The sequence below is a fragment of the Mirounga angustirostris genome, unplaced genomic scaffold, assembly GCF_029215605.1.
Source record: "Mirounga angustirostris isolate CCGP_5_RB_7025 unplaced genomic scaffold, mMirAng1.0.hap1 SCAF_3, whole genome shotgun sequence".
NCBI lineage: Eukaryota > Metazoa > Chordata > Mammalia > Carnivora > Phocidae > Mirounga > Mirounga angustirostris.
The window spans coordinates 157071147-157095178 of record NW_026991711.1 but is presented as its reverse complement, the minus strand read 5'-3'; the positions used below and the strand labels follow the sequence as shown (position 1 = coordinate 157095178).

At 39.9% G+C, this 24032-nt stretch overlaps 1 protein-coding gene across 12 annotated transcripts in view; it reads left to right on the top strand.

Annotated features, from left to right (window-relative positions):
• HECW2 (HECT, C2 and WW domain containing E3 ubiquitin protein ligase 2) overlaps positions 1–24032 on the top strand; it is a 363868-nt gene that overhangs the window by 316450 nt on the left and 23386 nt on the right. For all 12 annotated transcript variants that reach the window (XM_064586855.1, XM_064586854.1, XM_064586849.1 and 9 more), the window contains 7 exons: positions 2385–2505; positions 4138–4251; positions 14632–14784; positions 16555–16653; positions 19718–19847; positions 21217–21363; positions 22010–22124. In XM_064586855.1, coding sequence (XP_064442925.1) covers positions 2385–2505; positions 4138–4251; positions 14632–14784; positions 16555–16653; positions 19718–19847; positions 21217–21363; positions 22010–22124 — 879 coding nt within the window. The remainder of the gene's footprint in view (positions 1–2384; positions 2506–4137; positions 4252–14631; positions 14785–16554; positions 16654–19717; positions 19848–21216; positions 21364–22009; positions 22125–24032) is intronic.

Below are 24032 nucleotides of genomic sequence, written 5' to 3'. Positions count from 1 at the left end.
CCCAGTGACTCCCCAGCACTGCCCTGTGCTCTAGGTTAGTCTCCTTGGTGCCTTCCAAACACGCATGCAGTGCTTCTCCCAGCTCTTGCTGCCCTGGCCCAGCACAGAATATAGATTCTCCTCTGTTTACAAGGCCTGGCCCCAATAAAGCCTTCTCCTGATGGCCTTTCCATCTTGATCTCTACTTTCCTCACTTGCCATTACTTTTCTGGAACGCTGATCCCAAATGCAAAGACCGAGGGGGGCCAGGCAGTCAGTATCATTGAGTGGTTGTGGCACATGCTTCATTTAATGGATCAGCTGCCCCACTGTGGCCCCAAGGAAGATGCAAGCCAGTTGTTGTAAGAATTCTCAAGGAATTTTCAAAAGAAAATCTGTTTTGGTTGGGTTTTTTTTTTTTTTTTGGATTTTTTTAAATTTTATTTTATTATATTATGTTAATCACCATACATTACATCATTAGTTTTTGATGTAGTGTTCCATGATTCATTGTTTGTGCATAACACCCAGTGCTCCATGCAGTACATACCCTCTTTAATACCCATCACCAGGCTAACCCATCCCCCCTAGAACCCTCAGTTTGTTTCTCAGAGTCCATAGTCTCATGGTTCATCTCCCCCTCCAATTTCCCCCCCTTCATTTCTCCCTTCCTGCTATATTCTTTTTTTTTTTTTTTTTTTTTTTTAACATATAATGTATTATTTGTTTCAGAGGTACAGGTCTGTGATTCAACAGTCTTTCACAATTCACAGTGCTCACATAGCACATACCCTCCCCAATGTCTATCACCCAGCCACCCCATCCCTCCCACCCCCCACCACTCCAGCAACCCTCAGTTTGTTTCCTGAGATTAAGAATTCCTCATATCAGTGAGGTCATATGATACATGTCTTTCTTTGATTGACTTATTTTGCTAAGCATAATACCCTCCAGTTCCATCCAGGTCGTTGCAAATGGCTGTTTATAGCAGCAATGTCCACAATAGCCAAACTGTGGAAAGAGCCAAGATGTCCATCGACAGGGATGAATGGAGAAAGAAGATGTGGTATATATATATACAATGGAATATTATGCAGCCATCAAAGGGAATGAAAATCTGTTTTGTTTTGTTTTTTACTTGAAATCTCCTAATTTTTAAATGTTGGAAGTTAATTTAAAATCTTTAAAAACAATTATATGCCAAGCAAAATAGGTCATTAGGGCTGGGTACAGCCCCAAGGCTATATAGTTTTGTCCCCTATGCTTTATAGTTTGTTCACCACCTGGTTTAGGACTTAATTATTATCTAATTGTTTGATGTTTTATTTCTGTCTTCCTAACCAACATATCTACTTCAGCAGTCCCACCTTACTCATTTTGGGCATATTTGCTGAACCTAACAGTGTTAGCAATGAATAATAATCACTTAGTTGACTCATTAAAGAAATATTTAATGAGCTTATATGGTATGTAATGCACAAGACTTCACAGTTTTTCTTTGCCGGTTCCTTTCATTGTGTTGCAAAATAGTTCGTGGAAAGGTCCAGTGTTTTTGTCGTCACTCTGCGTATGATTCCCATATTTATCATCAATTTTTTTTGTCCCAGTTTGTTGGTTAGTCACCTTGTGGTACAAAGCTAGACTTTTCTACAGAAAGAGGAACAAACTGTGTTGCTTTTACATTTTATTAATGAAACCATTGGATGACATATGAAACATCTTTAGGTTATCTGTGGATGATCCTAGCACTTGGCACATATTAAGAGTGCAACAAATAGCAGTATTATTTATTCTTTGCGCAGCCAGGAAACATGTGACTCTACAGTTATGTCTGAATTCTGTGTTTATATCAAGATTGTCCTACCCTGCAATATAAAATGTATGTGATTGTAAGTCTAAAATAATTCTTATGGTGCATATCTAAAAGACATTTTGTACATTTTTCATAGGGCAAAGCCTGGAAACTGATTGTTACACCACTGTGCTTTATACACCACATACTTTCACATTGTAACTTCCTGTCTAATTGCCATGATACCATCTCAGCCTCAAGCAGAGATATTCCACCCTGAACAGTTACCATTAGACATGAGTAACTCTGTTTGACTCATATTAGTTTGGCCTGAAAAAGGAAACATATTTGACACACACGGGCACCATTGTAACTATGCAAAGAGGATTGTTATTCTCCACCAAAGTGCCACACAGAAATATCTTAAGACTTCGGTTCAGCTCCGTTAGAGCCTCCGACTCGGGGAGGTGAAAAGTGAAGGCCCTGAAATAATTACCTCCTTTCACTTGTTGACTGTGGTCTCAGCCCCCTGGCAGTATTTTGTCATGGTGATGGGATGAACTTCGGGACATTGCACAAACACGGACCCTTCTCTTTTTGTGGTTTGCCATAGGTACTCAGCGTGCCAATGCCCGGGCTCCAGCCCCTTACAAGCGAGACTTTGAAGCCAAGCTAAGGAACTTTTACAGGAAGTTAGAGACTAAAGGATACGGACAAGGCCCAGGGAAATTGAAGTAAGTCAAAATGATACAGACCTCAGGATTGGGCGATGGTGAAAGGATGAGATGCAGTTGGGAATGTAGGAAATTGATTGTGATTTGGGATCACAGCCTTTGTTTTAGTCGGTGTAATTATTTTGGCATGTGTCAGCTACAGGGTCATCTAAGACAAGGTCCTGGAATTAAGTACCATTTAGCTTAAGGTTTTAAAACAAACACCACATTCCATGTAAAAATATAGGCAAAATAAAAGGCTAATTTGTTTCTCCTGAAAAGTGCCTCTTTGTTCACTTACAGTGTATTTATTAGATAAAAGGCTGGCACAGTGTCTTCTCCTGCACATCACTGTCTCCTGACCTGACCTGAGTGTAGGAACACTGCTCAGCTCTGTTTTGTTCTGTGAAATAAGCTTCACTTGTCCAATGAAATATATCATGACTGTTGTTTCTGCCTTTCTTTACCCACCTTTAAATTTAAACATCATCATGTTGTTTGGCCTAGAATTATTTTCACTTCCTACTTACCTACCCTTCCTTCATCCCCGCCTCCACCCCTGCCCCATGTATCCACCAGAGATCACGGTGCCCCCTGAGAGAGGGCAGAGGAGGAAGGGTCTGCACTGACACACTGCCATGATGCTGGGTGTCTGAGAGGAGGTCCAGGAGCCGTCCCCCAGCTCCCCAGCTTACTGCCCCACAGAGAGGGCTGGCTCAAGTATATTCACAGGTCCCAGTTTCCTCACCCTTCAACACACATCAGCCTGACCAAATAACTTACCTCTCTGAGCTTTGCCTTTCCCACACTTCACTTAAGAAGGTCTTGAGGGGCGCCTGGGTGGCTCAGTCGGTTAAGCGTCCAACTCTTGATTTCAGCTCAGGTCTTGATCTTAGGGTCATGAGTCCAAGCCCCACACTGAGCTCCATGCTTAGCATGGAGACTACTAAAAACAAACAAACAAAAAAGAAGGTCTTGAGCTCAGGCTTCCCTGTGTCCAGACTCCCTATCATCTCCCTTTCCGTGACTATTTGAACTAAAGGCAAATTTTATCTGCTTCAGGATGACTTTCATTATCATCATCACAAGTAGATTAATTGGCCACAAGTATCATTCATTTGTATCTGTCACTTGGGGAATCTGAGATTCACTTAATTTAAAAATTAAATTAAACACAGGCATAAATATGTCTGCTTTGGAGAACATGGAGAGTTTTTTTTTTCCTCTCCTGGTTCTCACAGTCATCCCTCTGCATACTTAGTAATTGAATTCCTTGTCTAGGTGCATTCATGCTTAAAACATTACCTCATAGGGTTGTCCTTCCTTTACTAAACAAAAGTTTTGTGTTTGTATTGTTTTATAATCATCTTCCTTCTGGGATAAATTGATTTGACCATCCAGAAAGAACTCAGGAGTTGTTTTTATATGTTGTGGGCGGAGTGCTCTGCTTACCAGCAATTCACTTGTGTAATTTTTACTTCTACTGTTAAGAGTTCAAGACAAATGTGCATTATTACAGCTAGCAATGTATTAAGTGACTCCCCCTTTCTGCTAGTTAACTATGGTAAATGAAGAGAGAATCAAAAGTGCCCAGTTCTAGAAAGATAAGGGTTAGGAAATAATCTGTTTTTCACATTGTCTTTTTATGGACAGGTTAATTATCAGAAGAGATCACTTACTAGAAGATGCTTTTAATCAGATCATGGGCTACTCCAGAAAAGACTTGCAGAGAAATAAGCTGTACGTCACATTTGTCGGGGAGGAAGGGTGAGTAGAACAGAGAAGTGATGTGTGGAACACGGCTGCAGCTGCGGAGGGGACGTGTCACCACAGGGTCGCTGTGGCTGCCTGAGACAGGAAACCCTGCTGGCAGGAAATGCCATTCTCAGACACTTAAACCTCTCGGCTTTTTTTTTTTTTCTTTTTTTTTCTTTTTTAAGTCTTTCTCTGGTTTTTTAATCATTTGACAGAGAAATTCTTCGGTAAATACTCGTAACTATAGATCATTTTTGAGAGCAGAAGGTTGGTTTGGTTTCTTCTCTCTGCATCTCTTTCTTAAAGGGAAAAAGTGGGGCCTTGAGGGAAAAAAACAAGAATTGAATTCTAACGTCTGTGATCGTGTTGTCTGCACTGGGTGTAAGTAGATTGCGCTTCACCTGTTAAATAAATAAGCTCAGTTTCGGAATCACGAATTAGAATCCTGCTCTCCTACCAGGAAGCTTCTACAGCAGTAATTCCAGGACTCTTGGACCGGCACTGGATAGAGGCAAAACTGTTGAACTCTGGGTTCTTATTTCTCTGTTGCCAGTTTTTCTCTTTTTTGGGGGGGTGGGCGGGGGAAACAGCGACACACCTACCAAAATAATAACCTGCCCTAAACAAGCATCTCTGGCCTTCTATGACTCTTCCATGAGTATGCTCATAGAGATAAGGGTTAAGAAATGAAGGAGTGAAGACTCCTACACACTGTTTACTGCATCCAAATAAACATAGCAGTTCTTATATAACACTTCAGAAGGTGACAGCTCTCATCTTGTCCAGACCCCTTTCTCCTTCCTCATTTCAGGTCTGAGTTTCAAGTCTCAGCACCCTCTTCGTAACCCAGCCATCACTAGAGTGAATTTAAAAGGTACCACATGATGGCCTGAACTGTGGTTGTCTTCTTGACTCTGTTCCTTTGGATCATTTTAAAGCTACCCTTCTCAGTCCTGCCTAGGAATAAAGTATATTAGATTATAGATTCATAGGAGTAATATCCAACAAAGTCAGCCATTCAACATATGGTTACTTTGGAGGCTCCAAAGTATAAAGTAATTTGCAAGTGTGAGTGGAACTAGATAACAGTAAAGTCAGGATTCAAATCTAGGCCTTTCATCCGGGGCTCTTGGACCAGCACTGGATAGAGGCAAAACTGTTGAACTCTGGTCTGTCAGAACTTTTTCCTGCCCAAGGATCTTTTCACTATTCCAGCTGACTGATAACCCCTGCTCTTGTCACATATTCTGTTTATAGTCTCCCAGCTGTGCCTAGCTTAAAGTAAAATATTATATGGGAAAACAATACTAGGTGACAAAATCTGGGCAGAAGCTTGCCTGAGACTTGTTTTCATTACTGAAGTGCACTAATGGACCTTAAGCTTATGCTAGATGACTTAAGATGCAGGTGCACAATTGAAAATGAAGGCAAATGTTTTAAGCCTAATCATAGGTGTGCATGGAATTCCAAATACTCCCTTACATAACCAGTCTCATTTGGATGAGAATACTTTTCCTCCCCCAGAACTCCAGCTGCCTTCCTTCTTTTTTGGACCACGGTTTGTTGAGATCTCAGAGATGTAAGCAAGAGTCTTTGGAAGCCCTGGTACTTAAGTTTGAATAGAGCAGATGCTTATCATGCTTGATCATCCTAAAGTAGTTGCCCTGTGATCTGGACTGATGGCATCTCTTCCTAGGCTGAGTGTGGCTTGATACCTCTATCTGATTGCCACCAATGTCCACGTGTTTCCTGTTTCCATCACCTGTCTCCTCGCCATAACCCCAGAGGGAAAACAAAAGGGGGACACTTTGAATTGTGACCTCAGCCATCAGGAACAACCATAATCAAGCCCCTCTGTGTAAGGCCCTTTGAAGCTGGAGTAGTAAGGCCAAGTAGTTTCTGGTCTTATGGCTTTATCATGTCAATATCATACATAGAGATTATTAGCTATAGACTTCATTTTGCTACTAAGGCATTGAGAATACATAATGCTGTTTTGAAAGAATACAGCACTCTTGCTGAAAAATAGAAACCTCAAAACAACATAAAATTAAGAAGTTATTTTAGACTTTGTCACTTTCTCAAAGACATTGATTCGATCGCATTAAAATTAGATCATGCCATTTCTTTCTGGATTGTAATAAATATCCAAAGTGAAAATCTACCTACATTTTTCTATGGAACTATAAATGTGGAGCTGGGAATTTTCTGTCACTTTCCCTTCATTAATTTTAACGCTCACAAAATGTATCCGTTTGTAAGTTCTTCATGTCTAGCCCTAGTAATGGGTATTTAAAAACATATACACCCAGTGGCTAGATCTTGGTTTCTAATATCATTCTTCAATAAAAGGAACTAGGACTCCTGGGGGAAATGGCTGATTCTAGGATGGTGCAGGAAATATACAAGATGGAGCTTGAAATATCTTGTAGTGTCAGAAAGTAGAGAAGTGCTCAAAATTTCCACAATGATGGGGCTATGTCAGAGGAATTCAAGAGCCAACTGAAAGATCTCCCAACTGGAATTATCTGAGCACCAAAATAATTGAAGTAGGATTAGAGTATAATAACCCAAAGTATAAAATAAACATCTGTACTAATATAAATATGTGATTAAATAAATAAAGAGTTGACCAGTCTCTTGTACAGAAGATTTCCAAATAATTCAGCATAAATCCTCACTCCTTAACTGTGGATTGTACATAATGACTTTCTTCCAATAGCACAGTTTGGGAAGGGGAAAAAGAAGTAAGTCCAGAATGGAGATGCCTGACAAACACTCAGCCAGGTGATCAAGGTTAAAATCAACAGTGATATATCATGCTAATAGTATGGGACCTTCATATGATGTGACGAAACTGGCACTTGATCTCTGCAGTTTTTGTCCCCCAAACCCGTAATATCAGTCTATTCATGAGAAGACCATCAGGTAAATCCAAATGGAGGGATGTCCTATAAGATAACTTACGGGTACAACTTCAAACTGTCAGGGTTGTCAAAAACAAGGAAAGTCTGAGAAACTGGCACAGCCAGGAGAAGCCTAAGGAAACAGAACAATTAAATGTAAATATGGTATTTTGGATGAGATCCTGGTATAGAAAAGGGACATTAGGTAAAAACTAAGGAAATCTGAATAAAGTATGCATTTTAGTTAATAATAATACCTCAGTATCTGTTACTTAACTATAACTAATATACTATACTAATGTAAGATGTTAGTAAGTGGGAAACTGGGTATGAGGTATACAAGAATTCTCCAGATTATCTTTGCAACTTTTCTGTAAATAAAAAACTATTCTAAAATGAAACATTTACTAAAAGAAAGGATATAGTTAGGATTTCGGGAGATTTAGGAAATGTTTCCCCAAACTTTTCTTATTTCCTTATTGTCTGATGAGTGGGTGCCACCAGGGTAATTTTGGGTATGTGTATGCTTCCTTCTGCACTTGAGGTCAGTAGAGTTATATGTATAGAGAAACAGTTAATTTTGTGTGAAGTCCAAATTATTAGGGGTAGTGAACTATTATTAGGAGTAGTATTTTGTGTTGCTAATGTCAAGTTTATTTTCTCTATGAGGGAGTACTTTGCAATTCTTATTGATACTATCTCAATGATTATATTTCCTACCCGTCATAATCAGGGTCTTTATTTACAATAGAGAAGTTAGGGCATAAAGAGGAAGGGATTTATTTTTAAGAAAATTGCGTCTGCCTGCACTCCAAGAAAGTATGAATTAACAGATTCACAGAGAGACTTCAGCTCTGCTTTAGGTTGTCTTGTTGCATAGGTCTGAAACACACATATAGATTGTTCTGAAATGGAAGAGCAGAATCAAGAGAAATTATGGGAAAATTTATAGTCAGAATTTGCAGGATGACTACAAATTCCATGTGAGGTAAAATTAATCTCAGAGTATCGGTGATATATTCACTTTTTAAAATATAGAGTTGTAGAGCCTGTTAGTGGAAGTGTATTAGTTGACAAGTAATTATTATTTTTCAAGTAATTATTATTTTTCCAAGCTTCATGTTATGCTTTGACAGTTTCTAAGCAAACTACGGTGATTTAATTTGATCAGAACTGGAGGTTTTGTTCTAGTCATTATGTTTTCCACCCAAGTTAATTTGGTTATCTGCCCTTGCAAAGTAGGGAGGGTGGCAGGTCAGCAGGGGCAGAATGGCTGGAAACTGAGTCATCTTGACAAAATGTGGTAGGAAATTGCCTGCTGTGGTTGCCTCTCTCTGTTGGGCTTCTGTCTGCCTGGAAATTGCTTCTTTAGGAAGGAGGCCAGTAGAGCACTGCATATTCTCTGGCATATTACTTTCTTCTGAATTAAAAGCCCTAGCAACTAAGGCTTATGTGTTATCAAAAGTTAGGTAGGTAGACTATCGGGTTCCGATAAGGTGTCCTGGGCCATTAACTTTCTCAGTACCCCAAACAGTAAGGAAATAATAGCCTGGTTAAAGAAAGGATGTTTACACTGTGATTGCCTTGCCTCTTTTTTCCCTCCATGGCCAAATCTGTAAAAGGGACCTTTCTTCAAGAAAGAATGAGTTCATTATATGTAAGGTGCCATCTGTTGGCATCAATCATCTGTCTTGCAAAACCACACTTAGACTAGGGAGGGGATGTGTGCAAGCAGTTTTAGTTCAGGGGTTTAAGAACAGATGAGCTCCTTCTGTGATATTTCTCTGAGACAGGCAACTGAAAGTAACTAAGAGGATGAGATCTGAAACGGTTTGCCTCCATCTCTGCTTATAAAATAACCAGCATCTCTTACATATGACTGGTCTAACCCTTGCTAGAAGTTGTTTAGGGTCCTGAGCTTGACCATTTATTCCTCAGAAGTCTATAAAGCTTCAAGTGAAACTCTCTGGTGCTGCTTGTTTTCTTCCAAAAAGAGACATTTGCAGGATAACCTCAACAACCTAAACCTTGCTGACGGGTGCTTCTGTATCTAGACTTGGGCTTGACATCACCAGGTAAAACTTTGTTTGTCATATTAATGGCTTGCAAAATTCCTTACTCACCCAGCAGGCCTTCTTAAGTGGCTCAAGAACTAATGCCCTGCTGCTATAAATATCTGAGGCTGAATCAGAAGTTGAGTAGGTAGACCATGTGTGCCTGAACCAACTAGTAAGAAAGCAAAGGTTTTTTTTCTGTCTTCCAGAAAACTTGTAGGAAATGACGGTGTGACTTCCTAGCGCCTTCATCTTCTTTCCTTCAGTAGTCTACTTCCATTGGAATACTTTGATTTTTAGTTGAAAATAAAGAACAGAAGGATAAAACGATAAAATTATTTTATCAAGTACTGGATACTGCTGACCACTTGGGTGCTGGTGGCTCAGCAATGTGATGGTTGCTTAAAATGCTTTATCAGCTCTTCATGGGATCAAAACTCCACTGCCACCCAAAAGACATCTGTGCTTATTCCGAAATGCCCTCAAATGCAGCTGTCGTGTGGCTACACACCCGTTGTCCAGAGTTTCTGTACTTCCGTGCCAAGCCTTTAGCTGTGGAACCAACCTAACTGGCCAAACAGGAATGTAACAAATGATCCCCGTGATCTGAGTCATATTAACTATTTATATGGATGAGGTTCATAAGACATTATTACAGGGAGCTCATGCACGAGGTACCCTGCCAGGACATGTCTTCCTGAAGTAAGTGGACATATGTAATTTGTAATCCACAACCCGATCTCAGATATGCATTCTAAGCTTTGGATTATAATCAAATCAAACTTGAAAAATGGTCCTGGTCAGTGTTGTTAGAGTTAAAAAAAAACAACAACAACAACAAAAACCAGCAGATAAAAACCTGACCAGTTAGAGAAGATCCATTTTCCTCCTTGAGGAATTATTATTAACTTTGTTCTCTCTTGTGGAAAAAAAAAGAGTTTTACTTTTCAGTTTAACACTTCAGGGAACATTCATCTTATCTTTAGCCAGAATCAACTCTTACCATAAACAAAACAGATCAGCGAGATCCATCTTTGTTGTTTTAACAACTTTACCGTATTAGAAGATATGAGACCTGGAAAGGACAAGACCAGGCTTTCTAAGTATAACTGAGCTGAGTGAATCCTGACACTATGTACAAATTGAGTTGTCTTTTAGGGATTGGCATGACCTACTAATGTCATTGAATCAATATAGCACCTGAAGACGAGCTTGTGCAAAATTATTCTTTCTGCTAGATGTCAAATAACAATGTAAATTATGTTGATTAGAGAGCATCAGAGAGCTCCACTCATGGATTCAACAACAGATATTGAGCCCCTATGATGTATCAGGCTAAAGTACTTGAGATACAGTGGGGCCTGGGTGGCTCAGTCGGTTAAGCTTCTGCCTTCAGCTCAGGTCATGATCCCAGGGTACTGGGATGGAGCCCCACATCGGGCTCCCTGCTCAGCGGGGAGCCTGCCTCTGCCTCTCCCCCTGCCACTCCCCCTGCTAGTGCTCTCTCCCTCTGTCTTTCTCTCTGTCAAATAAATAAATAAAATCTTAAAAAAAATAAAGTACTTGGGATACAGAAATGAGAAAGACACAGTCCCTGCCCTCAGTATGGTTACAGCCTAGATGTGCCAATAGGGGAGGCAGAAGCCTAAACAGATTATCATAACACACTCTGATAAGTGCAGTATTATGAAAACACTGAGAATTGAAGCTCAAAGACAACCTGCTATTTCTAACTGAATGCCACAGTTTCATTTTAAGCAGCTAAAAACCTGTTTACTTATACCAGTTGTCTCTTTGTAGGAAAACTGACTCATAAAACTGGCTCATGTTGGGGCGCCTGGGTGGCCCAGTCATTGAGCGTCTGCCTTCGGCTCAGGTCATGATCCCAGAGTCCTGGGATCAAGCCCTGCGTTGGGCTCCATGCTCTGTGGGAAGCCTTCTTCTCCCTCTCCCACTCCCCCTGCTTGTGTTCCCTCTCTCGCTGTGTCTCTCTCTGTCAAATAAATAAATAAAATCTTAAAAAAAAAAAAAAACAGCTCATGTTTCAGCTGTGACCCTTATCAGTCGTGTGCCTTGATTGTGTCTGAAAGCCCCTGCAGGCCAGGGACCACTGCAGACCAGAGCTCACTCACAGTCTCCCACTTAGTAGTTGTGACCATTCTCAAGGTTGCATACACCCTACGATATCGTAGTAATTGTATTGCCTTGAAAGGATCTTCACTAAAGAGGAGGATTTATAGTAAGCCAGGTATTTTAATAAAATAGCATTTTCCTCCTACTTTCTTCTATCCTACTTTGGCAAACTTTTTCTGTGAAGGGCCAGATAGGAAATATTTTAGGCTTTTCAGGCCATACATTTCCTGTTGTACTTCCTCAGTTCTACCACTGGAGCAGGGAAGTAGCCACAGACAACATGTCAACAAATGGGCATGGTTGCGTTTCAATAAAACTTTATTTACAAAGCCAGGGGATGGGCCACGTTTGGCCCACAGGCCATAGTTTGCTGACCCCTGCTATATAAGCAACATTTTTATCAGTCTTGATAACATTTAAAATGTACTGACCAGTAGGCCATAAGGAATAATGGGCATTAAACATAGGGTCAGGAAACCTGTGTCAAGGCCTAGAGTCTCCCTGCAGCTTTCTTTTGATCCAAGTCCATGCTTTCCTTCAGCCTCAGTCTTCTCTTCAATAAAATGAGTGGATGGACAAAATGACTTCTAAGATGCCTTTAACTGGCATTCTCTATTTCTGGAAAGACACAGGAGTCTGCTGATGAAATTCACCATCAGTAGTAAATTTAGAGGGATGTTTTGCATCCACAGGGATCTGGGTAGACTGGAACGTGGACAACATTTCACAAAGTGAAACTTAGTAGGAAGAATGATAAAGTCTAGTACACAGGTTGTAAAAAGATACAGACATGCAGACAGGATGCGAGAGTCTTGGGGACGGGGGTGAAGCAGCACAGTGAAAGGTTTGAGCTGATGACTAGCTCACTGTGAGTCAACAAAGTGGCCGCCCCACAAGGCAAGGTGGCTTTAAGCTGCATCAGTAGGAAGAGTGCCCAGCAAGAGAAGACAAGGGCTCTTTCTAAGCTCTGTGCTGGCAAGACCGCACCTGAAGTGTTGTGATCAGTATTAGACACCACCCTCTAGATCAGACTTTGACACCCTGGGGAGTGTCCAGAGCAGAGGGCCAAGGCGGCAAGGGAGTTCTCAGCCCTTCCTTGAGAGGAGATTGAAAGACGTGGCAGTGTTCAGGAGTGCAGGAGGGTGCAGAGACCAGGGACACTGAAACCGCTTAACTTTGAGTTGATATAGAAATTTACTATTCAAAAAATTTTGTATCTTTACGTCTAGATCAGTACTCAAAATATAACAGGCACTCCAATATTTGTGGAAAGAACACCTCTAAGGATGTGAAGAATGTTCAAGTGGAAGAAATATTCTACTTGTTCTTGGTGGCGTCAGTGGCCAGAAGTAGGGCTCTGGGAGGAAGCCCCAGGCAACTGCCCTGGTCTCGGCATGCAGAGGGGGCAGCCTGCATCCTTGTGCCTGGGAAGCAGCCCCTGTGCTCCTTCGGGAGTCCCCAGGGTAATCTTAGCATTGTCTCAAAGGCCAGTGGTCACCAGGTAGCCACAGCTATATTCAGCTGCCCAAAGACAGCACTTCCGTCATGTCACCTTGAGGCCTCGTTGGTCCTGAGAGTGTGCTGTGTTTGCATTTTTCTGCACACACAGGTTTCCAGTCTACACTCATATTTCCCACAGTGCAGTAAGGACTGGAGATGTGTGAGATGATTTTAGCTATTACGCAAACTGACATTTTAAAATATTTACATGTTTCTTTCAATGTGTATTAGAAAAAAAGTAAAGCTAGCACATCCTAGTTTCATAAATAGTATGTAAGAACAGGCTACATTGGAAAAGCAAGTAAATTTAAAGTTGATTTAATGAAAAGTATTAAGTAAATAACAGTACCTCTATATTCAGATATGGCAAAAGTTTACAAAGTAGAATGTGAACAGCGGAAGTATGCTCCAAGTAAATTCTATTAAACTCTCAACTAAGACCTATACAAGCCATTTTATCTTTCTTACTAATATCCCATCCCTTTCTTCCACTTCTAATAAGGTAATTTTTCTCTATCACACAGTCCCATCACTGGACAAGGCTCAGATGATTTTCTTTTTCATTAAAAAAAATATGCAGTAATGCCCATGGAGAAAATCCATAAGAGAAAAAAACAATACAGTGAACAAAAGAAGTCTAATAAAATCCCACCACCCAGCTTCCCATTGCTTTTGCTCCCCTCCAGCATTCCCTCCTGTCTTGGAACACATGTGTCAACTTGTCATCATGAGATAGATGGACTTTATAGTTTTCATTTTAAATTTAGCGTATCAGATTGCTTTATTGCAGACTCCTCTTTGCTGCGTTTTTCCTCTCAGCATTGTTGGCCACTTGTCATTCCTCAAAGCTAACACCATCATTTCTCACACTTCACTTTGACCCTGATGTCTTTGTGAGTTAAATGGAATTTACACTGTAGTTCAGGTGCTAGAGTTTCATCCTCTTCTCCAAATACCTTTAGGAAGATTTAGACGCCCTCATTTTACTGTGTATAATTTTCCTTGGTGTTTTATAATTTAAAGTTTTCCTTGAACCCTATCATTCTACCTTTTTTTTTTTTTTTTGCCTCTGATCTCCCTAGGGAGTCTTGTATCTGTCCTGTCCTCTCACCAATTCACGAATGTCTCTTTCTTCCCCCACTTCAGAATGTTTCAGAAACCCATAAGGACTCCATGTCCCATGGATGTAGGTAGCTGGTACTCTCTGGTTTTACCCTGTTTAAATAAAGTATTCCCAATATACTCCTTTCTCCATTACCTCATTCCAGACATTGAAAATATTTACCTTTTTATATGTACATTCATACAAGCAAATTATTGACATATTGCCTTTTTTATCCATTATCTGATGTGTAGCTTAGTTTTGGGTAAGCTTCATGTAAATGTCCATTTCGCTATTCTGGGTCAAAACATGGATGAGATCAGGACTCATGATCATTTGATTTATTCCGGATAGTCCAGATATGTGGGCAATTAGACTTGTAATGAGTGTTCTATAGAAAGTTGAGCTCTGGGGGCTGCTGGGTGGCTCAGCTGGCTAAGTGTCGACTCTTTGATTTCAGCTCAGGTCATGATCTCAGGGTTGTGGGATCAAGCCCTACTGTGGGCTCTGTCTTAATGGGAAGTCAGCTTGAGATTCTCTCTCTTCCCCTCCTTCTGCCCCTCCTCTTGCTCACGCTCTCTCTCTCTCTCAAATAAAGAAATCTTAAAAAAAAAAAGTTGAACTCTGTAGAAAATGTGCCCAATATATAGAAAAAAATAATAACTGTTTATTCTTTTTGTGATTTTTTTTTTTAAAGGCTGGATTACAGTGGACCTTCCAGAGAGTTTTTCTTCCTCGTATCCAGAGAACTCTTTAACCCGTACTATGGCTTATTTGAATATTCGGCCAATGATACATACACAGTACAAATAAGTCCCATGTCTGCTTTCGTAGACAATCACCATGAATGGTAAGTATTTTTTCCCCAAAACTTTTCTTCAGTTGACTTTCAGTGATATTAGTTTTTATAGGAACCCAGATTTCTTTTAACACTTTTTTCCTTGGAGAAAATCATATTTTCAGTTTCATTTGACTCTTACTTTTGTTGTCAAATTTAAATATATGGACATTCTCCAAGCTAGGAATAGATTATATTCCAAAAGACCAATTTCAAGCGAACTGGGCAGAATTCAAAACATTTTCCCCATTGAAAGAAAGTTCCAGATGATGTTAGGTTCCTGGCAAAATCCCTAGATCTGTCTTTACACTTTGGGCATCTCTGAACTCTGAGGTGGGGTGGGAGAAGGTCCTGTCCTAGCTTCTAGAGCAGCCCTTGGGGAAGTGGCCAACACTGGGGGGTGGGGCAGAGCAGCTGTGACACTGGCTGAGGGTGATGATGGTATTCTAGTAGGAGGGAGTGGAGAGTGGTGTGCCCTGGAGGAATTGATGGTAGAAGAGAACCCTGGCAGAAGGACATGGGTGTGGAGTCCCAGCAGTGGTGCTTACCCTATTAGCCATTGAAGTTTGTAGCCAGGCATTGCCCCTTTCCTAATTTTTCACACAAAATTATCAAGGAAAGCTGGTATAGGATTCCCTTCTGGGAATTATTTATTTTGAAAATCCAAAATTGCACTCTTTCCAAACATCCTTACATTCTTTTTTAATCCCTGCACTTATACATGTTAAATATCTTTATAACCCCTGTTTGCTTTTTTCCTGCTTATTTTCACTAATAGTAACAACAAAAAAAGAACATAAGCAGGACTCATGGAAAAAGTTTCTTTGGGTCATGAAGGTTAATATTGGTGGGTGGAAGGCATTAACTTTTAGGACTTATTCTTCAAATTAACTCCATGTAGCTACAATTTGGAGTCCTCTTAACTGTATCTATTGCAGTTATGCTAAGTTAGGTAGAAAAAAAGAAAAACAAAGCTGCCGGACATTAATCTTGAAATGGCTGCCTAATACTAAAATTACAAATGGAGTGTATGAATCCCAGCATGGATTTACACTTTTGGAAGGCATCAGACTTTCACAGAGGTAGAAACTGCAGTATTTTTGAAAGGGAAAATAAGCGTACCTCTCAGCAAATCCAGTCATGACTGATATATTTAGTAAAGTTTCCAAAATGATTCAGAATAGAATTGAGCCTTCAAATTTTAGAGAACCAAATGTCCCATGAGGAAACTCCCCCATGTTCACAATGCATAATTCTTGGATAGTGACTATCATCAGTGGTGGGGTTTGAGAGAGAATAGAGATAGGAACTGTCTCACTCTGAGATTGGGCTTTTCCTCAAAAGGGGAATTGCTACTGTGTTTGTATTAGAGAAATCCTGCTAATATTCATGCAAACAAACTAGAAGGGGACAACATTTTCCCTACCACCACCGGTTTCATTCTGTCATCTTTTAAAAGTGGCTTGGGGAAATTTTACAGGCATGCTCACGGGGAATTCATGTTGTCCATGTGGGGTGCTCTATGGTGGATATTATTAACATGAGGTGAAGGTGGAGCAGTATCTCTCTAAATATCAGAGTGAAACAGATTTTTTCAAGTAGATGTGAATATTGGCCTAATGAAGACACAGGTTACAACGCACTCAAACTCTCATGGACCTAATAAGCAATTAGTCTTGGACAAACTTAGATGATTAGAGGTAGACTGCATTCTAGAAAGCAAATAGAACCATTTAGAACTGCTCCCTGACGTGTAAGCTGTCTTGTGCTTTTCCTTCACAGGTTCCGGTTCAGTGGTAGGATTCTTGGTCTTGCACTCATACACCAGTATTTGTTGGATGCCTTCTTCACACGGCCCTTTTATAAAGCTCTTCTCAGAATGTAAGAGTATTTTTATTGCTTGTGTAATTAGCATGTAAGAATGTAATATTTCTTTTATCAAAAAGAACCTTTTATCAATGTCATTTATCTACTTAGGTTTCTGAAACTAATACAATTTCAAATATGGTTACTGTGTTTTTCCTGATCCTTTACTTCTGTCTTGCCCCTAAAGTCTTAGTTTTGCTTTATTCCGGAAAATTTATTCTCATTTGTTGCAACACATGTTTCTTCAAAACAATTGTACTTCAAATACGGTACTGGAATTCCTGTGGTATTAATGCTGATTATTAATAGAATAGTTGTGGGTTAGTCTTGGTGACTCACAGCCCCCTATCCTTTATGGGAAGCATTTTATATTTTGCTTTATGCAGACTTCAACTGCTTACCCTTGGTTCAAGTTTTCATTCTCCTTTGTTTTTTTTTGTCTTATTTTTTGTTTGTTTGTTAGAGGTGCGCTCTCCCATATTTTTCTTGAGACCTCCCTAAATGCAAGACAGTAATTTAATATGGCAGATAAAAATTTAGCATTCACAGACTTTTTCTTCATTGTTACTGCAGTGAAAGATTGCAATTATTGTAAAATGTAGAGCAAACAGTTTCTGTCCTATAATCAGTAGTCATTTACAAGGCTGAACAGGAGAAGGCAACTGTCTGATAGGGGAGTAGTAGCTCAAACTTGCAGTGAGGAAGCGCAGAATGATTGCTGATTTCAGTCCAGCTTATTCCCTGACCAAGGCCAGGTACCTGCTTTCTGTAAAATGGAAGCCTAGACTTCAAATGAAAACAAAGTATTTCTAATGGGTTCTTAAGAGGTTCAGTAAGAAGACTTTTTGCTTTCCTCCCTTTTGGTGTCTGGGCAGATGAAACCTTGGGCATCTGGGCACTATCCATCTGCCTCTCTGGTTCTGCTGGTCCCATTTTGCATCTTCCCATTTCACTGCCTTCTCTCATCTTCTCATATAAGCTTCCTGAAAGAGTAGTCTGTGCCGACGTGCCCTCAACACACTTTAGCCTGGCTTCCTTCCCACCAGTAACCTATAGAAGCTTTTAAAGAATATCTTTTAGTCCTTATCTTACTGGACCATTCTGCTGCTTCTGATACTGTTGACTGCCCCAAACCCCAGCCCCATGCATTTACTTTGAGTCTTTCCTCCACTGGTGTCCCTGGAAATGCAACTTCTCCCGTGTACCTAGTCATGGGAGATACTGGCACAGTTCATGGCGCTGGTATATCAGGTCACTGGTCAGAAATCAGGAGTCACCCTCAAACAGAGATGGCAAATACACAGCACCTAGTCTACTCTTCCTTACCTCCCACTCCATTGCCATAGTGTAGTTCACAGATCGTTTATGGTCCTTTTTCCCACTGAACTTGTTGTGGCCTCAGGGAGTTTTTCAACTTACAGCCCTCGAGACTGGCAATTAATCAGAGTTGGCTTGCAACATGAGTTCATTTGCCACCCCATTTTGATATCCTTCTTTATGCCCCCCAATAAAACCATTTACTAATGCCCACGTTTACCTCCTAAATAAGTCTTAAGTGCATCTTCTCCTGTCCACCCTTAATAGCTGTGCCCTAAATATGAAACTCTTATTTTATTTTGGCCAGATTACTATGGTGGTCTACCTAATTGTCTCCACCATCTAATGATAACCACCCCTCCCCCCCCATTTTAAGTAATCCTCTATACTCTGACTTCCAGAAAAAACAATTCAAAATCACATCTCACATCTGATCATGTCATTTCCTGTCCTAAAATCTTTCGGTAGTTTCATGTCATTTCCTGTCCTAAAATCTTTCGGTAGTTCTGAAGCACCAAGATCCTTAAAATGATATTCAAAGGCTGGTCCCAGCGACCTTCCTCAGCCTTCTCTGGAAATTCTGCCTTGCAGTTAACTCTTGGATCCTGCCAGTGTGCTTGAGTATTCTCATACTCCATGCTCTTGTGCTTTGCTCGTGTTTGTCTCTCCTTCTCCCTTCTTTCTGTTTCCCCTTCTCCTCCTCTTCATTCATTTCCCTTTATCTCTCTAGATTTTAAAAGAGCCTACAAATTTTGATGTAGGTATTATCTACTCCAGAAAGGTTTCCCTGAATCGCCAAGTTGAAGTTAACATCCTGCATTCTTGCTGTGAGAGCTTCCTGTATCTACCTTATATGTTTTTTTTTAATTGGAGTGTAACATACATATAAAAAATACACAAATTATAAGTGTTACCCACCCTAGGCTATCACCATCACCTTGAATTAGTTTACCCATTTTTGTACCTGTCTCCCCAACTAGACCACTAGCTCCTTGAGGGCAGTAACTGTTTATCAAGTAGCTGTTAAGATGTCTGGCACATACTAATAAATGTTTAGAAAGAACCAAACAAAATGACCTTTGAAATTGGGCTGATGGGAGCAAATCAATTGTTACCACCTTAAAATAGGGCCATACAATAGTAACTCCACCTTATGTAGACCTCTCTCCATGATAAAAAAAAAAAAAATAGAAGTATTGAAAACCATTATAATTGTAGAGAGATTCTGTGGCTTTCTGTTTTTAGAAACATGGAAAGAATAAGGACCATAAAGAAAAAAGAAGATACATGTGAATGTGGATCACAGAACCTAGTCTTTGAGAAAAAATAACCAAGTTAAAATACAGTATAGAAACATAAAAAAATTTCAGATTAGGAGAATGATGTTTTAAGGTAGTATAACATAGCCAAAATAATATGGGACTCAAGTTGTCAACCTGAGTTCCAGTTCCTGCTCTGGCATTAATTGTGGATGACTGGGTAAGTGGCAGCCACTCTTTGCACCCCAGTTCTGTGTCTGTAAAAGAAAGTATAGGCTGGTTGATTTAAGGCATTTTATGTATCCAGATTTTTAAATCTTATACCAGATTTCTGAATTATTTCGCTAGTTTGGTTACTGAATTTGACTAAGAACATTCCAGGAATCACTGTCTATTTAGATGATCTTGTACTTGTATTTAATTTTTAGTATCTTTCCTTGTGTCTTTGGAGTTTTGCTAAGAGTCATACCTACACATTTGTTTCTATCTGTTTGTCATCTTAGTCTGTGTGACCTGAGTGATCTAGAATACCTTGATGAAGAGTTCCACCAGAGCCTGCAGTGGATGAAAGACAATGACATCCATGACATCTTGGATCTTACATTCACTGTGAATGAAGAAGTTTTTGGGCAGGTCTGTGTATGTGACTCACTGGTGACTAAGTGTGGTAATTAAAGACTATTGGTTGGTGAAGAATTAATACTCCATGTGACTTCCTCTGGAGCAGCACTAGATCTTTTTAAGAGGAGAAAAACAAACTGGATTAATCAGTGGTCAGTTTTAAAATGAAGGCTAACATCATACACTTACTTACTGGTGGCTTGTTGGGTGGTTTCAACCCAGGTTTACGTACAGTTACAATAATTTTGGTTACAAAGATTATTTTTTATTATTATTATTTATTTATTTATTTGAGAGAGAGAGAATGAGAGAGAGCACATGAAGGGGGGAGGGTCAGAGGGAGAAGCAGACTCCCTGCCGAGCAGGGAGCCCGATGCGGGACTCGATCCAGGGACTCCAGGATCATGACCTGAGCCGAAGGCAGTCGCTTAACCAACTGAGCCACCCAGGCGCCCTACAAAGATTATTTTAATGCCAACTGCAGACCAAGGTGTTCTAATTTACAGATTGTGGTAACTGTGTGTTACAAGCTATATAACTATTTCTGTGTCATAAGCAATCTTCTTTTTATTTCCAACTAAATTATCCACATAAGATATTAGAATCGCCTTGTATAAAATATAACTTTTAAAAGTCCATGTTACGCCAGAGTTGAATATTAAATTATTTAATTGACATTTGTACTTAACTGTCATTCATATTTAAAAATGGAAATTGATTATTTTGAAGCTGAGGGAAGGTAAATAATGTTTTGGTGAAGGTTTGAAATCGTATTGGCTTTTTCCAAAGTTGGTGGAAGAGTTGGTTAAAAGATTTCTTTCAGAAATTGTATACTGGTTCATAAGTAATATTCTTATTTAGACATTAGTATTTGGCCGGTCTTCTAAATTTTGTGTTTTGGAAAAGAAGTTCTCAATTTAACGTTCACTTGAATGTAATTCTGCTTCATTAAAGTAAATCTTTACTTAAATACTGGCTTTCTATATGTCGTTGATTCTGAACCCTAACAGAATTTGTGAAAATATGTTTTTGCCAAACATTCAAATAGCAGTGGGCCAGAATCTGGAGCCAGTTTATTTTCATTTAGAAGATTTTTAGTCAGGATTTAAAAGTTAACCTTCAGCACTTGCGATATATAGATTTTTAACCACTGAGGATTTCAGACATCAGCTCATGCCTAGTTTTTCCAGAGCATCGGCGTGTGCCTGGGCTCCCTGTGGCTCCATGGGGTGCCTTCCCCTGCTGCTTGTGGGATGTGCCCCCGGGCCAAGGCAGCAACAAGTACCTAGATGGCCGATTTCGGCTCACTGGGAGCAGTGTTCTTATCTCATCAAGAATGTTGCTTTATGTTCAGTCCTTTTTTTTTTTTTTTTAATCTCAGATTACCGAACGAGAATTAAAACCAGGGGGTGCCAATATCCCGGTCACAGAGAAGAACAAGAAGGAGTACATCGAGAGGATGGTGAAATGGAGGATTGAGAGGGGCGTCGTACAGCAAACAGAGAGCTTAGTGCGCGGCTTCTATGAGGTAAAGACAGTGGGAATAGGGTTTTGCAGACTGATCTCGGTGATACCACAGTCCATCTGACTGTACTCTGTATGCAATATTTCCCTCTTTCTTTTGTTGGATTTACTATTGCTCTTTCAATTTAAAAACTCCAATATATTTTTTATATGTTTCAAGAACACAAAAAAGGCTTAATGCTCTGTTACAAGAGATCACTGAAATAAAATGATCTGAATTCAAGTAGCATTTCATGACTTAAGGACCACTAATAACATTTAAGTCATACATCTTACTCATGCTTAGATACGGGTAATCACACCTCATGCTTGATATGTGAAATGATTGTATCTGAGGGTTCAAATGAGTTCTTACAAATACTCCATGTGACTTCCTCTGGAGGAGCACTAGATCTTTTTTCAAGGAGAAAAACGAACTGGATTAATCAGTAGTCAGTTTTAAAATGAAAATTCTGTTGAGGAACAGATATTAATCTTGTACTAAAAATACCTTATATTTGTTGAGAGCTTTACAGTTTTCAAGTGCCTACACAGAGTGCTTCCAGAATGTTCCTAAACCTCCTTGTGTCCTCCTTTTCTGATGAGGCTTAATTATAGCTGAGATTTCTCCTGATTCAAAAGCCGTGCCCTGCATTCTTTTTATTTCACAGGTGGTGGATGCCAGGCTGGTGTCTGTTTTTGATGCAAGAGAACTGGAACTGGTCATCGCAGGCACAGCTGAAATCGACCTGAGTGACTGGAGAAACAACACGGAATATAGAGGAGGTGAGATGTGATTTAGAGATGGCTGGATTTTTAAGTTTCGTATTAAGGGAAGCCAGTGGTTAGCATTGCCAGTCTCTGAATCCAGGACAGGCAAAAAGCACTTTGGATTCTAATCATAGGTCTGCTGCAGTCTCCTCTGAGACCTTGGGCAACATACATTCTCTTCTGTTCCTAGTTACCTCATCTATCAAGTGGAGGAAGGACTGTACACCTCATCTAAGAATGTCGTAATTCCTAATTGTTGGTGAAGAAATGTGACCATAAGAACACTAATTAATTGTTTTATGGTGTTGTGAGTGAAACCCTAAGGAGATCACATCCAGCTGGTCAAACTCCACCTCTCCTACCTTCATTCTAAACCTTGAAGTCACACATCCTCTGAGCCTCCTAATGAGCAAACACGGTTTTTCTACATTTCACTGAACTATTTCCAGCTATAATTCATATATGTGAGACACATAAATGGAATAAGACATGGTTCTCAAAATTCAAGATGTTTATTGAAAAGGCCCTTCTAAATTCAAGCATTAAGTTCAACTGAAAAGGAAACTACTGTAAGATTAGTTAAAAGCTGGATTATATGACAGTTCACCACATGGGAAGCTTTACAAGTGGCATTTCTGTAGATCACTCTAAATTTTCAATTAGTAATTGCGCTTGAAGCCATTGGCATTTGATTGCTGAGTCAATACACTTTGAAAGGGACCTGATGATGACCCAGAGTTAAAAGTTTTTATTCCATAATTTTAAGCAAAGAAAGAATACATTTTCTGAAACTTATTGCAGGGTGATAGTTTTCAGAAAGTCATGACAAAGAGCAGTTGTGTTTTGTTTTGATTTTGGTTTTTGGTTTTTAACTCAACTCAGAATGTAAAAGGTTAGCAGTAGTTCTGAACTTGGGAGTGAAAAATACAAACTTGAAGTCACTGAATTAATCACTCAGCAGAATAAACTGAAAGCTAAACATATCTCCAGTTATCTGTACATTGAAAGAGATTTTTTTATTTTAAAGATTTTATTTATTTCTTTGACAGAGAGAGACACAGCGAGAGAAGGAACACAGCAGGGGGAGGGGGAGAGGGAGAAGCAGGCTTCCCGCGGAGCAGGGAGCCCGATGCGGGACTCGATCCCAGCACCCTGGGATCATGACCTGAGCCGAAGGCAGATGCTTAATGACTGAGCCACCCAGGCGCCCCTGAAACAGATTTTAAAACACTTTTTAAAGTGTAGAGTAGAATAAAAATACCTTAACATTTGCTAAATTGCTTTTGTTCTTGCCTTGGCTCTTTCAACTCATCGCTTGCCGTGGGCTGGCCTTGCTCCCCCATTTTCTCTGAAAGGCAGTATTAAATTGCAGTCTCTCTTGCTGCTATTTCTGAAACCAATTGCTGCAATGTGTCTTTTCCAGCTGGCCCCATGTATAATCCATATACAACCTTGGTCATTATAACTTCATTAACCAAACTCTTTTTATGAACTAGAACACAGTTTCTCCAGCATGCTACAAAACTTGCATCTTACCATAAATGTCATTAGCTCTTCTGCGCCAGGAGATTCTAATAGCAATGCTGTTAATCAAATCAGCCATTTTTGTATTTATATACTGTAAGCTTTTATTCACTGTATATGTCTAATCAAGTCCCCATTTCCATGGTTATTGTAAATCTTGCCAAATGAAATACTTGGGAAGACAGTGCTCCAGTGGGGGGAGGGGGGGGAATGGGTGAGATACCCAGCTGTTTGCTAACCCAACTAGTTGGCACTGAATGAAGAGGCAGCTTTGCTGCCAATTGCCATATGTTCATAAAGCAGCTGTTTATAGAGAATATGAAGAGACATTTTCTGTCTTCCTCCTCCAGAAGGTTTGGCACAAACAGCAAAGGAGAAGCAGAAAGGGGCCAATTCATA